We start from the raw sequence: 16,673 nt of genomic DNA on the forward strand, positions 1-16,673 counted from the left end.
CCGCCAGTACTACCAGCCAATATGGAGTGGCTGGAGTCTATGGCGTCGTACGGGCAGGAGAATACTGCCAATGGAGAGAACGTGGGTGAAGATGAAGACGAGGACTTCTACGGCAACGGTCATACAAACGGGACCACCGCAGCAGGCAGTGACACCTTGCCTGGTGCCACCAACGGCAGCGGACATCTGAATGTAAGGCATATGCGTTGTCGCTTTTGTGTGGTGAACCAGCTGATCCACGATGCTTGCAGGCCTCCAGTATTGAGAAACCAAACGAACACAACAGCGCAGCGAACACGCTCGTCGAGCCACCTATTGTTCTCCCCCCTAACGTAGCAGAGTTACGAGCAGCCAATCAAAAGAAGGCCGACGAACTGAGGGCAAAGCTGCTTGCTCAACGCCAGAAGACTCCATTGAAACAGCAGTCCCGCGCCAACACTCCCAGCAAGGCATTCAATACTGCTACACCAACACCTCAAGTAGATACTCCTATACTCAGGCTCACTGCCGAGCAACGGCCCACTCCGTCCAAACCTACCGAGCAGCAAGAAGCCAAGGAGGAGGATGTCTATGGCATCGACACCCTTCTGGCAGAAGGTAAGGCGGCCGCAGAGGCCAATAAGGAACGGCAGGCGGCACCAGCGCAGCAGAATTCTCAGTCACCCAGGCTTGACGCGCCTTTCAACGATGCCCAACAATCGCAGGATCCAAGACAGAACGCTGTTCTCTCCAGCACGGCTCGGCCGCCAACAACTGCGGGAGCGGCGCAGGACAATGTAGCTGCCAACCATGAGCAGAAGCTGCAGGATCTACGACACAGTCCTGTACTCTCCAGCAAGGTCGACCCGCCGGCAGCAGACAGCACGAAAGCGTCTGCAGACACGCAGCCCAGGCGCACAAACAAGGTAACGGATGCATACTATGCTGACCTGGCGATGTGGCTTGAAATCACCGGCTATCACGACGTCGAATACAGAAACTCCAAGTTGAGCACCTTCAAGGAGCGTAAAGAACTGGAAGCGGAAGCCGCACGGATCCAAGCGCGCCTTGATAAACTGCAAGAGACCGAGCAAGCGACCATACAATCTCTGCGCACAGCGCGTGCTCACGCACCAGCAAATACCCAGCGTCCTGCACTTCCTGACACGATCCAAGCAACGCCCGCCAAGGAACAGACCAGGACTGTGAGCAACGCTTTGAACGGCGTCAAGCGCGCACACTCTCCCGAGCCGGTCCAGGCGTCTAAAGCGCGAAAAGACGAGTCGCCTGGCGGTTTTCGCATTCGTGGCATCAATGGCTCTCCAGACACCCGCGGTCGGCCCGCTCGAGGTCGCTTCGAGGACTACTCACCCCCATCGACAGGTCGACCTGACCGTAGGCCTTCATACCCAGATGTCCGCCGCTACCCCGTCGAGGACCGCAATGGCCGCTCTGCTTTCCCACCGGCCGACTCTCGCGACGCGTCGTTGGAGAGGCGTCAAAGCTACTACAAGCAGGAGCCCAGGACTGATGCCGCCGAGCGTGACAGGTTCATGCCGCCTCCTGGTCGTCACTCACCAAAGGGAAGCAATCGTGGTCGTCGACCTTACCGCGGCGGCAGGGATGATGATTCCGGATCCTATCGAACCATCTACCGTGGAAGTGGCGGTCTGGATCTGAGGCGTGGAGGTAAGAACTCGCTCTCTTTCGTGGCTTCGTTCATCGCATTTCTAATCACTTGTGTGCTGATGTAGCTCGCTGACGGAAGGTGTACGATACTTCATGATCAAATCTTGGAACGGCTCGAACGTCGAGAATGCAATGCAGGATGGACTTTGGGCGACCCAGGAGAAGAACCAGCAACTTCTGACCGAGGCCTATGAAACGTCACGACACGTCATTCTTCTCTTTTCCGTCAACAAGAGCGTCGCCTTCCAAGGATACGTAAGTGTCTCTTGCCATTACCTTGACATTGATCTCGTTTGCTAACATCTGAACAGGCACTCATGGCATCCCCACCTGACCCTTCACTGCCCAAACCAGCTTTCTGCACGAAACTCAACTGGGCTACCTCACCTGCATTTAAACTACAATGGCTCGCCACAACTCCGGTGCATTTCAGATTCGTCGGGCATCTGAAGAATACTTTCAACGTTGACGAAGACGACCGGCCGATGGCCGTGCTTATCGGTAAAGACGGGCAAGAGATCAGTTCGGATGCTGGCATGGGTGTGGTGGAGATTTTGGACGAAGCAGAGGCCGAACGGGTCGCTGCTTAGGAAGGCATGCATTACCTCAACATACTTCGAAGGGCTCGCGGTACTGGTAGTATACTTCTGCTGCTGTATTATAGTGTATATTACCCTAATAAGTCAAGTTTTAAAATCACCCCACATCCGTTCATCCTTCACTCTTCGAGCGACGTCTCCCTGGCGAAGGCGACGCACAAGTGCGCAAGACAACGAGGGTGGCTACAGGTAGATTTATTAGTCACGGCCAATCTAAGAATTTGACAGACGAATGCTTTGCGACTTACGAACCGCAAGCGCGGTCCAACCAACCCAAAGATCAATAGCACAAGAGAACAAGATACGGCGATCGTAACGCAGCTCCTTTGGAGCAATTGTGACGTCTATGCGTGACATGAGAAGCCGTTGAAATTGCAGACTTCAGTTGTAAATGAGCCGCAAGGCGGCAAGCAGGCAACACGTGGATCTGCGGGGCACGCAACATTCAATACAAAACCTGTTTTGACATTCACTCATTCAACACTGAATTCAACATCCATTTCCTTCAACAAACTAATCATGGACGATTCCGTCCTACTCTTCGTGACTGCACCATTAGCAGACCACAAACTCATCAACCGCTTCCTCCTCCATCTCGGCGATCAGCAGAGAAACGGCATAGACAAAGTGGCGCACCTCGTCACGGCAAGAAATGCATACGCTCTAGGAGATCCCCCACCACAGCACAACCGCATGCCCGAGCCTACTGATGTGCCGGTGAAAGCTGACTTATCCAACGCATGGACCGGCGCCTCCATCTCGGACGTCGAAGGCTGGGTCCGCGACGTCAACCACGAGGACCCGCCTTCGATGTTCTTGCTCCTGGACGACGAGGGCGTGCAGAACAGGACTGTTGTCTTTGCTGAGCAGCGTTTTGACGACGAGACCGATGAATTGACCAAGGACTATAACAAGTGTCGCGTCCCGTGGGCTGATGTTTATTCCATGTGGTGTAATCTTGACATCGGGAATATGGGTTGGGAGGACTTTACGGACGAGGACAGGGGTGGTGATGCGGAGGGGTGGTGGATTTTTGGTACGTGCATGGCGTGTGGGCGGTCGTTGGATTTCAGACGTTACTGACGATATCGTGGTGCAGGGGAGGATAATGCGGATATCTTGACGGACAAGGAGAAGGAGAAGCTCAGGGAGAAGATCGCAAAGCTGGAGGAGCAGGGGCTTGCGTAGGATGTGCAGGGTGGCTTGCCATCTACCGGCAGGCTGGACTCGGTCCATGCGGTGTTTGCTATGGACTCCTGTGGATGCGCCTGGTGCTTCCTGGCAGTCTCTCATCTGGTCTGGAGTTCAGAGATGTATCTCACGTCAGGCCTTTGTACGACTGCTCATGGCTCGAGACATAGTCAAGCTTGAGCAAACATGGACACATCGATGTGTCAGTCTACTTCATTGTTATCAGAATCATGAGTCCTGCTCTGGGAGTACAAAATGCCCGCTGGATCGCCAGGCTGCTGTGTTTCTACAAGAAGATACCGAAATCGCATCGCTGGATAGAACATTGGTACTGCCGTGCACACAACGACCTGCTCCATATTTCCACTCGAGCCAGAAGCATTGATGGACCCTCGCCCTGCCCTTGATGACGAGTACGGTCATTTCACCGCCAAGGGGAGCGAGCTTTGGCGGTACTTGAAGTCTCCCTCAGCAGCTGGAGAGCATGCGAAGTCCCGGTTCGACCAGTGGGAGATGTTGGAAGCTTACGGCTGGGTCGAGCAAGCTTCATCGGCGAAGCAGGGTGAGGATTTCGGCATAATTGATGGCATCGACCACATCTTGCGAGGAGCCAAGGGGACTCAAGTGATGTGGCGGCATGGTACCACCATCTCCAGTGAGGATCTGCCGGAAGGTCATGTCTACAAGGTAAGTTGAACGCAACCACCGTGCTCGCTTGGATGTACTAACGAGTTCTGCTGCAGGCCACAGACGCTCTCTACCAGAACGTCTTCTTGCCGGAAGCGGGCGTCATCCTCGCCTTCGCAAACGATGGTCTGGACTCGTCGGGCAACGAGGGACTCAATGGGTTCATGTGGGACGATGAGAAGAACCACCTCACGCCTCTCAAGCACTGGTCCGATGTTGCATACCTCTCGTGGAAGAAAGCTGTCAGCGCCGAAGTCGCTGACATCGGCAACCTCCAATTCGTCCTGCGGCGGACCGTCAACAATCATGAGACGCTGGGCGTACTGACTCGCATATTGCGCGACAGATATCCGGAAGAAGAGTGGCGGTGGATAGCGCCCTTCTGGCCTGACAAGGAAGTCATCAGCTGGGACGACGAAGGGTTCAAGCCGATGCTGTACACTCCAAATGTCCGCGGCGCAGCCTGGCTGTTGATTCAGCACAGTGAGATCTTCAGAAAGAAGATTATCCGCTCGGTTACTGTAAGAAACAGATGGCCTTTCCCGTCATTATCGTGCTGATTGTTCATTCTCACAGGCATACTTCGAGCGGGGCTGCGTCGATGCCCATCCGAACCTGCTCATCGAGATAGGTGATCAGCCGAGCGTTGAAGGCGGGCGATAAGGATGGTCTGAAGGGTGTGCTTCATCGCGAGGCTGGCAATGGCGAGGGGAGAAACTGAAAGTGGTTCTGTCGATCCGATTTGAAATGCAGGGTTGGATAGCAGGTATCAGTGATTCAGTCTGCAGCGCTTCGCCTTCTCTGCCGCAATCAACATGCTGCTATGTCGTTCTGAAGTTCTTGATGATAGAGTTGTTACAAAGGCCATGGGATTGTGCGATGCGGTGGGCGTATGTCGTTCAAGAGCAACTGAGTTCAGCTCGAAGCAGCGATGGGCTCAGCCGAAGTACGACCAGCCAGAAGAGCAGCCTTTCTAAACCCGTGCATTCTCCTCGTCGCTAACGGTGACGGCATACGTCACACTTCAATGGCCCTTCGTCCTCTCCGTGCTCCTATGGAGCCGTTGGTATCTCGAAATCCTGTGGCACCATGGCTTGAACATTGAAGTTGAAGTTGAATTGATGCACCGCCACCGCCACACCCTTGCCGAACGCCGCCCGAAAGGCGTGGGGGCGACATTACCTCCGATCATCGTCTGCCACGAAAAATGTGCTTTCTTTGCTCTCGACATCTACGACTCGCTCCACGGACCTAGGTCATCTCTCCACGAATACTCACCTAAAAACCTGCCCACGGGCTGGAGTCTCTGGCCGGCGGAGCCATGGCGGACACCCCTAACAGCGAGCAAAGCCGCAGGGAGGCGGAAATCGTCGACAGACATCTTCCCGAAGGCTACTCGGCGACGCCGGAGGTGGTAGCATGGAATGGCAACGAGAGAGGGGAGGAACGAAGCACTCCACTGGAACGAAGGGAGTCTGAAGAGCCAACAGAGCAGTCTTCACTCCTCCTGCAGGGTGGCGATGTGCACCGCGATATCTTCCGGATCAAAGCGCGTGGCACTATGCCAAAGCGAGCCAACACGTTCTCTGCGAAACAAAGTCCGGCCTTGGGACCTACGGCCTACCGGACTGCCCAGGAACAGTTGCAACCGGGTGGTTTCCGTCGGCAGTACATCCAGCAGCGGCGCCCAAGCATAGAGCGGAGCATGATGAGCAACGACACCAAGCCTGTGACCAAGAACTTCATCTCGTTCCTGGAGCTGTATGGAAGCTTCGCCGGTGAGGATCTAGCGGACACTGATACTGACGATGAATCTGCGATTGAAGATGGTGACCAAGATGATGGAATGCCCAGCGAGAGGAGACCGCTGCTGGGTCGGAGGAAGAGCTCCAAGCGCATGAAGCGCGAGGGAGACGCCGGCACCACCAAGACCTTCTTCACCCTCCTCAAGGCTTTCGTGGGAACCGGCATCATGTTCCTGCCCAAGGCGTTCCGGAATGGTGGAATATTGTTTTCCTCTATCACTCTGATTACTGTCTCCATTGTCACCACTGTATGCTTCCGGCTGCTTCTGCATTGCCGGAAGAGGTATGGAGGAGGAGGGTACGGTGAACTTGGGTTGGAGATTGGTGGACCAAAGTTACGATCAATTATCCTGGGTTCCATTACGATGTCGCAGCTCGGCTTCGTATGCGCTGGACTCATCTTCACCGCCGAAAATCTACTGGCCTTTGCTAATGCTGTCACCTCTGTTCCGAGCAAACAACCTTTTGGCGTGAACGCTCTGATTGCCATCCAGTTCGTGGTGTTGGTACCTCTGGCCCTCATTCGGAACATCTCCAAGCTCGGACCTGCCGCTCTACTGGCAGACGTCTTCATTGGAATCGGCCTGGTCTACATCTGGTGGTACGATATCTCCGCAATCTCACAAAGAGGCATTGCACCGACTGTCACTCTGTTCAACCCATCTTCATTCACGCTTACGATTGGCTCTGCGATCTTCACTTTTGAAGGGATCGGGCTCATTCTGCCCATTCAATCATCCATGCGAGAGCCGCACAAGTTCAGCTACCTCCTCTACCTGGTCATGCTTATCGTCACGGTCATCTTCACTTCGGTCGGAGCCCTGTGCTACGCAACGTTCGGCGAGGAGACCAAGATCCAGATCATCTCGAACTTCCCTCAGGACAGCAAACTGGTGAACGCCGTTCAGTTCCTGTACTCCATGGCGGTGCTCGTGGGCGAGCCAGTACAACTCTTCCCAGCCGTCCGCATCATCGAAACGCACCTCTTCGGGGAGCGAGCATCTGGCAGGAAAAGCGCGGCGATCAAATGGAAGAAGAATGCCCTGCGAGCGGCCATGATGGTCCTGTGCGGTCTCATCGCTATCATCGGTGCAAGTGACCTGGACAAGTTCGTGGCGCTCATCGGAGCTTTCGCTTGCGTGCCGCTGGTCTACATCTACCCACCTTATCTGCATTTCAAGGGAATGGCGGAGACGGCATCAGAGAAGGCGTTCGATATCGCGCTGTTGTGTCTTGGAGTTGTGGCGATGGTGTATTCGTCGGTGGTGACGGTTTCGCAGTGGGTGCAGACGAATTGAGATTTGGAATTCGACAGAGATTACGGGAGAGAAACATAGAGAAAAGACATGTAATTCTACTAGATGGAGCGTTCGGGCGAGCTGGTTGTTTGGGGCTCGGGAGAGGCATTCTTGTATAAACTTACATCTTCAACTGATGTTCATCCATACTCGCGTCAGCATTCACGTCTCAAGCAATGGGTATATTTGTGCCAAGACCAGTCTTCGACATCCTCGGCTACTCCATTTCCACGTTCGCTTTCAATGCAAACGTTCTTATATTCTCTTACTTCAACCTATATATCTCAATGCTGCTCCATTGTCCGCGAACATTGCTAGACCGCTAGCCGGTGCCTGTCTATGTATGAAAGCAATGCTTCAACAGTATTCTTGACAAGACACCGGTCCGTCCGCATCAACAGACAGCGGTCAGATTGCCAGCGTCCCCTTGACCCCCTATTAATTCTGCGACGGCCTGTTAGACGCCGCCACACGCTCACGCTCTAGAAGCCCAACCAGGGGTGCACATCGATTCTATACCGGTTTCTTGCCAGCAGGGTCTCCTGAGCACAAAATAAGCAGCACGCTAAGATCGCACTGGCGCCGGCAAGAGCCTCGCGGGCAGCGGGAAGGCTCCATTTCATCGGGACATGACTTCAAACGGACAGCAAAAAGACACAGACATTTTCCATCGGCCAAATCTCGCCAGTGCACGGAGGGCATCAGTAGAAGGCACGTCGATGATTCTACTGGCCCACTTTGCTAATTGCCCTGGGTCTGGGTGCCGGGACTTGGGTCGGGATCGCCGTGCTGGCTTTGACTTCACTTCATCGATAAATTCGTGTGTTGACTTCTTTTGGGCTGGATAACGTCGCAATGCCATCGCGAGTATGCAAAAGGCAGCCATCAATACAGTCTGACTCAGATGGCCTGCATGTTTGCAGCTAACAAAGGAGAATCACATGTCGCCTGCGATGCAGCCATCATCAACCTTTCGGGTGAAATCGGAACGGACTGGACTGCAGCAGCGCTCGAGCGCTGGCCCAAAATTTTTATGGATAGCAGCACAGGCCGCCAGGAGCACACCCATCATTCCAGCAACCACTTGATACGGCGTCGAATCAAGAACTTGTGGGACATGACCAGTTGTCGATAAGAGTGGCGAAAGACACGCTGCATCTCGCGTTGATGGAAGCGCATGTAACCTGCGCCGTGAGCTCGTCCTGCGAAGGCCAACAACGAGGACCTCGTGATGGACCTGCCTGTCAGATGCATGTGATATGGCCCAAGGAATGAAGATGACTGAACCCGTGCCATCACGAGGACCCATACCATCGGAACATTCGGGACGGATGAGGCTAGTGATAAGTACCAAACAACTCTTTCCTATCTTCTGGCCGGGTGGACCAAGCGTTCCTCCCCTATGCTGGCACCCGACATCCATTGACAAGAAATTTTTCTTCTCTTGCTTCTGCGACTTCTTTCTGCATTCTCTCTGCATCTTCACGACAGCCCACATCTCCACTCCTTGTGCATACCATCGAACACCTCCCATACCTCCAACCACCAAAACACAGTCCTTACAATGGCATCCTCTCTCCGTGTTGCTGCGCCAAAGATGGCATCGATGGCCGCTTCGAGCTCCATCAAGGCTGCACGTCCGATGCTCAAGACGCAGCAGGTGCAGAAGCTCAGCCGTGCATACTCTGGTAAAGCTTCAAAGATACTTCGTATGTGTGGATTAGCAAGCTGACTTCCTCCAGCCGCCACCCGCCAGAACACCGCTTTCACCACAATGAAGCGCACCTCTACCCTCCTCAACGCCGCCCGCACCAAGGGCTCCCCACTCGCCTTCCAGGCCAGCCGCGCCTACTCCTCTGAAATGGCCAACGCTCTCGTCCAGGTCTCGCAGAACCTGGGTATGGGCCAAGCAGCCATCGGTCTTGGCGGCGCTGGTATCGGTATCGGACTGGTGTTCGCCGCGCTGCTCTCCGGCGTTGCGAGGAACCCGTCGATGCGTGGCCAGCTGTTCTCCTACGCCATTCTGGGCTTCGCTTTCGTGGAGGCCATTGGTTTGTTCGATCTGATGGTGAGCTTCCAAAAAAAGATATCTTCTCCCGAAAGCGATTGCTGACCGAAGTCACAGGTTGCCATGATGTGCAAGTACGTCTAGACGGGATCCGGGATCGAGCATTTGCCGGTGTTGGTCGAAGCGCTGTAACCATACTTTGAGCGTGCATTGGGGATAGAAGGATAAAGAAAAGCATAGAGATAGAGATAGAACCGGGTCTGGATACCTTTGCATCGACCCCTTACTTGTATATATTGGAGCGTGTGGCTCACCTCCGCTTTGTACGATAGGTGTGAATGGACGAAGTTACTCCTCTCACAGAGTACTAGATACCTTGAACAGATCGAATCGTCAAACCGGTTAAGAAGGGTAGCTGAAAGAGAGTGATGAGAATAAGTTGTATCAGGTATGGGCTGAGGGTTCGCTTGCCCGCGTGTTCACATTCGCTTATGTATTAAGGAATAGATGTAGAGAGCATCAGGGTTTTGGTATACCCCTTTCTTCGCGGAGTAACTCATGCTCATGTTCTTTCTCGTCGTAGTAGTTCCAAGTGATGAAGACGACGATGCCTGCGATGAGGAGTGTGGCAAGTCTGGTTTGGAGGAAAGGAGCTATGATAGTGGCAAAGATGTCAGTATAGCGAAGGATATCGTGGTACCTCCTAGCGTCCGTCAGAAGAGAGTCGTGAATCGCCGCCTGAAGTAGCAAGGCAGATCCGAAGCTGGTTATGGATGAGTACTGACTTGGTGAAGACGACAACACTTGATCTGCCATAGCGTTTGTATGGAGTCGTTGGTTGTAGTAGCAGGTGCTCGATATCTGCAAGTTGGTAACGGAAGTGGAGGACCTCTCGATTCACCTGAAGTTCGTGCGTGACCAAAAGCGGTAACTTAGCGCACGCGCCATATATCTTGGCGACGATCCCAAAGATGACTGCTGCTGCTGTTTGCTCACCAACACTTCCTCTTCACATCCACATTCACCGCCGTGGGAACACAGCGTATCTTCACACATTCACTTGTACGACTGTGAATGCCCCACCATCCACAAAGCGACGCCCACCTTCTCTTGGCCTGGACCTCTTGACTGAATCCTCTGGGCCTTCATACACACGCTTTACGGCCAAACCTCGAATCACAACACACCATGGCTCTCAACGCCTCCCTCGCGAAGTTCAGAACTGAGTTCTCCGACGCCACCGCCCGCAACGTCCAACATGCCCGCCCAACAAACGCCCCCGCGCGCACCACAACCCCCAAACCCAGCGACGGCATAGCAAAGCGCACCCACGACGCCGCCTTCAGCGACACCAAAGCAGGCACGCCAGCAGCCGCCGCCGCCCTGGCTACGCGCCACAGCGGAGCCGAGCTCATGACGCAAGTCTACACCGCCGTCCAATACCTCAAAGAGAAATCACCCGCCCCCATCGCCTTCGACAACCTCATCAGCTACCTCTCCCTCCCCACCGACGCCCAAAAGCACATCCCCCTCATCCGCCGCGCCCTCCGCGACAGCGACCAGGCCACCTACGTCCCCCGCGCCGAATCACCCAACGGCAAGGAGAGCTTCAAATACCGCCCGCAAATCCCCGTCACCAACGCCGAAGAGCTGAAAGACTACCTCGGCATCATGGCCACGCGCTCCGCCTCCGGCATCGCAGTCAAGGATCTCAAAGACGGCTGGCCCGACTGCACCGCTTCCCTCGACCAGCTGGAGCGCGAAGGCTTCGTGCTCATCACGCGCTGGAAGAAGGACAATTCACCCCGCACCATCTACCCGGACTCGCCATCCTACCACATCCTCAACTCGCACACGGGCCTGCCGCAGAAGATCGACGCGGATTTCGTCGACGTATGGAGTAAGACGAAGCTACCGGCCGGCGAGGCGGAGATTAGGAACGAGCTGGAGAAGGCCGGGTTGACGCCGACGAGTCAGGTGAAGGAGGTGCGGAAGACGGAGCCGAAGCGCAAGGAGAAGAGGAGGGTGAATCGGAAGGGGGGCAAGACGACGAATGCGCATATGTTGGGCATTCTGAAGGATTACTCCAAGAAGTAGGGCAGGGGGGAAGTTGCGGCGGTGGGAACGAGATAGACTGATGAATGAAGGGAGGGCGAAGAGGATATGACTACCATCAAGACTTTAGCGAGGCGTTGGTTGGAACCGGGACTTGCGTTGATCTGTTTGCTTTCTCTAGCGTGACGGCATGAGGGAATCGTGGCGGGCGTTCAAAAAGGTGCTCATGCTTTCAGACTGCAAGATGGGCATCACTGAGGACGAGTTTGCATTTCTTTGATCAAGCGAGATTGAAATCAGAATGGAGCCAAGTTATCTTGCTATTGCTAGATGCTGCAAATCGTACAAAAGCCATAATGATTTCTTTCCATCACCAATATTCGTTGTACATGCTAACGGGCAAGCCAACTGATAGCAAATGATCAAGTTCGGACACAGGTATCAGCAAATCCTCCTCCTCGGCCTTCTCCTCAGTCGACGAAGTTGAAAATGTCTTCTCCACCAATTTTCTCCTTGAACCATGCAAGTGCATCGTCTGCCTCTTTATCTGCTGCTGGCGGTTCGGTTTGATGTGCAACGCCGCGGTCTGCTCCAGCTACCTGACCCGGATACCCTTGATACATGACCTCGTTCTGACTCGTTTTGTGGCGGCCAAAGGTGACGCTGTCGCTCGACTTATCTTGCGCAGCATCCGTGGTACGCTGTTTGGCGTCTCCACTCTTGACGGTAGGCAAGGCGTTGGCAACTGAGTCCGAGCTATCTCCAACAAAGATGGCATTGGACGTCCGTGGCAAAACCGTCGGCTTCGAAGTAGCGTCCTGATTGTCCCTGGTAGACTGGTCATCCGGAGATGGCTCGTCTCTCCAGCCGTCGCTGTCTTCGAAGCTGTAGTCGTTGGTAAGGAAGTCGAAATCGAAGTCTGCTGCAGCATCGACGTCGTCACCGCCAGCGAGAGGCTCGGAAACATCGCCCTCGCCCATGGTAGACCGATCTCCTGCCCCGCTCATCTTTAGATCGTTGCCATCTGATACGCCATTGCGAGCGCCCAGTTGTGTCGGAGCAAGACTACTGACGTCCGGCAGGTCGTTGGATGTCCAGCTCTCATTCCCATAGTCGCTCATATCGTCGTCCTCAGCGTGTCGTGCGGCTTCGACGAAGCTCAAGCGAGCCTTGCCTGCCTTCTGTTGAGGCGCGCTGGCGGAGGCCCCGGATTGACGCGAAGCAAGAGTCGGCACAGCTGGGGTCTTGCTCTTGATGCTGTTGTGTAAGCGATCCAGGTCGCGGGCTTCCATCGAGTCGTTCGCCTTCGCCTTCGGCCTGACACTGGCCTGGCTCTGCGTTGCCGGAACTTTGCTGTTTGACTGACCGGGCTGTGTCGATGGGCCTGCCTTCTTTGCCACTGACATCTTCAATTGTGTCTGCTTTGGGTCGGGCGCATCCGAAGCGTCCTTCTTCTCCCCTTTTGGTTTTGGCGGCTTTGGCTTGCTGTCAAGTCCATCGCGGCAGCACATGTGCTTGCACGTGTTCTTGTTTTTGCACGCATGCTTGCACGCCCACTTCCCGTTCGGTAGTCTCTGCGGCTCGAAATTCTCATCTGTCGCTGGCGTGTCGGTGGTCTTACGCTTCTTCGGCTTGGGTCCTTTCGATGGCGCATCATCGAAAGCGTCGATGTCCATGAAACTGCCTGCCTCCGCCACAGCGAAGTCAGTGTCATTGAGGTCCGGGTCCGCAAACTCGTCCTCATCATCGTCGTCCTGGACACCTCTTTTCGTTTCGGCGGGTAATCTTCGCTTAGCTGTGTTCGGTGCGATCGCATCAGCAGCCTTGCGCTGTTCAGCATCCTTGTCCATCTTGCGAGCAGGGAAGGATAATGCAAGTATGTTTGGCGTCAACACTGCATGCCGCATTGTCCCAGCTATCTCATCGCACATGACATACGCACGAATGGACTGCTTTGGATCCGTCAAGTGTGCTTCGAAGAGTACGTCCTGCCCTTTGCTCAGCTTCTTCGCACTGATGCGAGCGAAATGGACCTTGTGGCCATCGGATGTCTCCGCAAGCAGACAGATATAAACTGGCTTGCGCTGGAAAAAGTCAGGTACTGTCTCGTTCAGGAAGCCGATCTCGGTCTTGATCTTAATGGCCACATGCTCGCCCTTCTTGACGTGAGGCTCTCCGACCATTTTGATCGATATCCGAAGCTTCGGGAATGCCTTCGCCTTCGCCTGTACCGTCTGACCGTACGGAGGGTTGCGCGAGAGCGCTCGTTCGATGTGGTGAGCTTCAGTATTCTCCAACTCTTCGACAGACATGATACCCGCGTTTGCTAGCTTCCGAACCGAGACGAGACCAATGCCTTCGAGCTGCTTCATGTGCAAGGGTGAATCGTCCCACACCTGAGCTCCAATGCTACGAGCGAGCATAAGACCGTTGCGGGTTGTGACTACATCTTCCAGATAGAGCTGGCAGTCGACAATGCATCGAATGATGCGTGTGGCATGTTGGAAGATGCTGGCTTTTGCTGTATTGTACTCTAGTGTGTGTTTGTAGTCCTCGGTCGGCAACTCGATGGCTCCTAGCACCGACTGTATGATCAGTGATATCTTGTGTGCCGGAAGGTCCAGAGTCATGGGGATCGGGAACTTGATCGAGGTGTTCTTGTTGAGGTCCTTGTAGATTGGCTTCTCTCCAGACCGGAACCGCACTTCTTTGAACTCCGCAGCCTGTGCGACGGCAGACAGGATCTCAGAGATATTTGCCTTGGCAGGCAGGGCCATGATCACTTTCATCGTATCGAATTGAAGGTAGTACCTGGCCATTGCATCACCAAATTCCGTACACCTGAGTCTGGGTGCAACGCGCACTAGGTCGTATTCTTCAAGCGCCGCGATGCCATTGCTGCAGATCTTCTCCAATCGGTCCTCCAGGTTGCGGTTTGACCCGTCGCCATCGATCTTGTAGTGCTCTGGATTGTCTTTGAGGCGGATATAGAGGAACGTGCTGGACAGCCATTTCCGCGCGGAAGAAGCACTGCTGATCGTACCAAGCCCAATCTCGGCATTGAGGTGATCAATCAGGTTGCGGTGGAGGCTGGCGTGGTCAGTACCTGTTGCGATCCGACAGCAGGGCTTCAACTCACCAGCTCTCAAGAATCTCTTCCCCAGATATCATTTTCTCATAGTGCGACGCCCTCTGCTGCCTCGTCATGATCACCGCAACAGCACTGTCGTCGAACTGTGGCCGGCCAGCACGTCCAAGCATCTGCATGATTTCGAGGTCTGAGTACTCCTTACAGCCGCCTGCTGCTGGGCCCTGGTAGGTCACCGTGTTCTTGATGATGACCATGTGGCAAGGTAAGTTGACGCCCACTGCCAGCGTAGAGGTACAGCATATGACATTCACCTCCCCCTCGAGGTAGCCCCTCTCCACTGCATTGCGATCGTCCATCGAAAGGCCAGCATGGTGGAAGGCTACGCCGGACGAAATGGTGTCTGGAGAAGTCAGCAGCTTCCCGAGACTAGTCACCAGCACTGAGTTTTGGACTCACCTTGGAGATCCTTGTCTCCGACTACGATCCGCTTGCGAGGCGATGACCAATACCTGTCCTTTGGCGAGTTCGTTGACCACCAGCTCGCAAGCATCTTCGCAGTCTCGCCGCATGCCGCTCTGGTGAAGCAGAATACCATGATCGGCTTCCGTTGTGACCACTTGCTGATGACCTCAGGCAGCTTAGCACTGAGGCTCTTCTCAAAGGCAAAGTCATTTGAAGTTGACGGGTAGCCGCAGACATGCTTCTTCAATCGAACTGGACGGAAGTCTTCTCCAAATCGCTCTCGCATTGCTGGCGTGTGAGGATTCATCGGATCCCCGCCCAACCAAGCAGCAATGTCGTCTGAGTTCGGTACAGTGGCGCTCAGTGCAACGAAGCGAACATCAGAGCCAACCGACTTCATGCGAGAGACGACCGCTTCGAGCGTCGCGCCTCTGTCTTCCTTGAGAATGTGGACCTCGTCAATGAGGAACAGCTTCACCATCTGCATGAGACGCTGGTGATCCTTCCATTTTCGGGTCATGCTGTCCCATTTCTCTGGAGTGGTGATGATGATACTGGCTTGCTGGACGTTACGGAGATGTGAAGTATCGGTATCGCCAGTCAACTCGGCGCACTCCAAACCCAGAGTGCCGAACTTCGCTTGCCAGTCCCGCTGCCTCTCAGCGCAGAGGGATTTCGTGGGCGCCTGGTAGACAATCTTGAATGAGTCAGTGGCATAGGTGCTGATCAGGCGACAGACGGCGAGCTCAAGCACGGCTGTCTTGCCACTTCCCGTGGGAGCTGAGAGCACGAAGTTGGCGTTGGTATTGAAGATTGTGTCAAATGTCTTGGACTGAACAGCGTTGAACAGCGGGTACGGAAAGATAGCGCGCAAGCGATCTGGAAGTGCATGTGTGGACACCAAGTTAATGCCTTGGACAACCGGGCCTTGCCTGGAGCTCTGTCTCGGTGGTCTGTTCTGCTGTGGTTCGGCATAGTTGGGTCGAAAGCCGATCTCAGGGGCCGGCGGCATCATGTAGCTCTCCTCGGCGTCCAGCTGCTCTGCTGTGAAAGGCTCGTAGCCAACCTCATCGTACTCGGCCTCTAGAAGCTTTCTCCGCTGATGGGAGCGATTCAACCTTCCATGCTCCACTGGAGCTGGCTGCCGCTGGCTGGCTCTAAAACTCGGGCTCGATGGCAACACCGGTTCCATGGGCGAGGACGTGGAAGGCCCATGCTGACTCTGGTCGAGTGCGAACCGTGACAAGTCGAGTCCGCGTCGTACAGGTGCATAGTCTTGCGTCCGAGCATGTGCGGCCGGCGGTAGTGAAAGCCTGGCACGGCCCAAGGCCGCTTGACCTTGTCGGCTATTGTAGTCTGGCTGCCGCAGTAGCTGCTCGTCTGCTTGCTGTCAGTGCCACCATGGCCCATTCACCATTCGTGCAATCACTCACCGAAAGAGTCCAAAGTCATCGGCGCTTCGTCGAGATCATACCCTTCAAGTGGGCGGTTGGTCCGATGAGAAGCCGGGCCATCGTATGCCATGCTCGGCCCATCGTATGCGGAGTATTCAGTGCTGGAGTTGTTATACACGTCGCGAGTTGGACGCGTCGCAGCGCGGTCGGCTCGTTCAAGCCGGTCGAGGTTGTTGAATATGCTCTCGTCCATAGCTGCTGTACACCCGCCGGAGAGCTCGACCACACAATATTGACCTCCACCCAAGTCGCATTGATACAAACGCTGAATGAAGGCTTTGCAAAGATGCGAGTAGTGGTGAGGTCGAAATAAGCTTCAAGGCAACTGCACCCATCGTGCCTTCCTCATGTGAAG

At 54.7% G+C, this 16,673-nt stretch overlaps 7 protein-coding genes across 7 annotated transcripts; 6 read left to right on the forward strand and 1 right to left on the reverse strand.

Moving 5' to 3' along the window:
* Positions 1-21: 21 nt before the first annotated feature.
* Positions 22-2,258, forward strand: LTR77_001097 (uncharacterized protein; the record flags this gene model as incomplete). The annotated part of the gene is made up of 4 exons (XM_064798359.1): positions 22-192; positions 252-1,668; positions 1,748-1,923; positions 1,980-2,258. The coding sequence occupies 4 exons, from the start codon at positions 22-24 to the stop codon at positions 2,256-2,258; spliced, it is 2,043 nt and encodes a 680-aa protein (XP_064662686.1).
* A 528-nt stretch (positions 2,259-2,786) lies between these two features.
* Positions 2,787-3,455, forward strand: LTR77_001098 (uncharacterized protein; the record flags this gene model as incomplete). The annotated part of the gene is made up of 2 exons (XM_064798360.1): positions 2,787-3,303; positions 3,367-3,455. The coding sequence occupies 2 exons, from the start codon at positions 2,787-2,789 to the stop codon at positions 3,453-3,455; spliced, it is 606 nt and encodes a 201-aa protein (XP_064662687.1).
* Positions 3,456-3,842: 387 nt separating this feature from the next.
* On the forward strand, positions 3,843-4,808 carry LTR77_001099 (uncharacterized protein; the record flags this gene model as incomplete). Its single annotated transcript, XM_064798361.1, has 3 exons — positions 3,843-4,145; positions 4,202-4,666; positions 4,722-4,808. 3 exons carry the CDS (start codon positions 3,843-3,845, stop codon positions 4,806-4,808), a joined length of 855 nt encoding a protein of 284 aa, XP_064662688.1.
* Positions 4,809-5,466: 658 nt separating this feature from the next.
* LTR77_001100 (uncharacterized protein) lies at positions 5,467-7,248 on the forward strand (the record flags this gene model as incomplete). Its single annotated transcript, XM_064798362.1, has 1 exon — positions 5,467-7,248. The coding sequence occupies one exon, from the start codon at positions 5,467-5,469 to the stop codon at positions 7,246-7,248; it is 1,782 nt and encodes a 593-aa protein (XP_064662689.1).
* Positions 7,249-8,845: 1,597 nt separating this feature from the next.
* LTR77_001101 (uncharacterized protein) lies at positions 8,846-9,400 on the forward strand (the record flags this gene model as incomplete). Its single annotated transcript, XM_064798363.1, has 3 exons — positions 8,846-8,936; positions 8,991-9,316; positions 9,374-9,400. 3 exons carry the CDS (start codon positions 8,846-8,848, stop codon positions 9,398-9,400), a joined length of 444 nt encoding a protein of 147 aa, XP_064662690.1.
* A 1,044-nt stretch (positions 9,401-10,444) lies between these two features.
* On the forward strand, positions 10,445-11,353 carry LTR77_001102 (uncharacterized protein; the record flags this gene model as incomplete). The annotated part of the gene is made up of 1 exon (XM_064798364.1): positions 10,445-11,353. One exon carries the CDS (start codon positions 10,445-10,447, stop codon positions 11,351-11,353), a length of 909 nt encoding a protein of 302 aa, XP_064662691.1.
* Positions 11,354-11,781: 428 nt separating this feature from the next.
* On the reverse strand, positions 11,782-16,511 carry HFM1 (ATP-dependent DNA helicase MER3; the record flags this gene model as incomplete). The annotated part of the gene is made up of 4 exons (XM_064798365.1): positions 11,782-14,401; positions 14,451-14,802; positions 14,859-16,244; positions 16,298-16,511. 4 exons carry the CDS (start codon positions 16,509-16,511, stop codon positions 11,782-11,784), a joined length of 4,572 nt encoding a protein of 1,523 aa, XP_064662692.1.
* Positions 16,512-16,673: the final 162 nt, after the last annotated feature.

Source organism: Saxophila tyrrhenica, assembly GCF_035928015.1.
Source record: "Saxophila tyrrhenica strain CCFEE 5935 chromosome Unknown scaffold_2, whole genome shotgun sequence".
NCBI classification, from domain to species: Eukaryota; Fungi; Ascomycota; class Dothideomycetes; order Mycosphaerellales; family Extremaceae; genus Saxophila; species Saxophila tyrrhenica.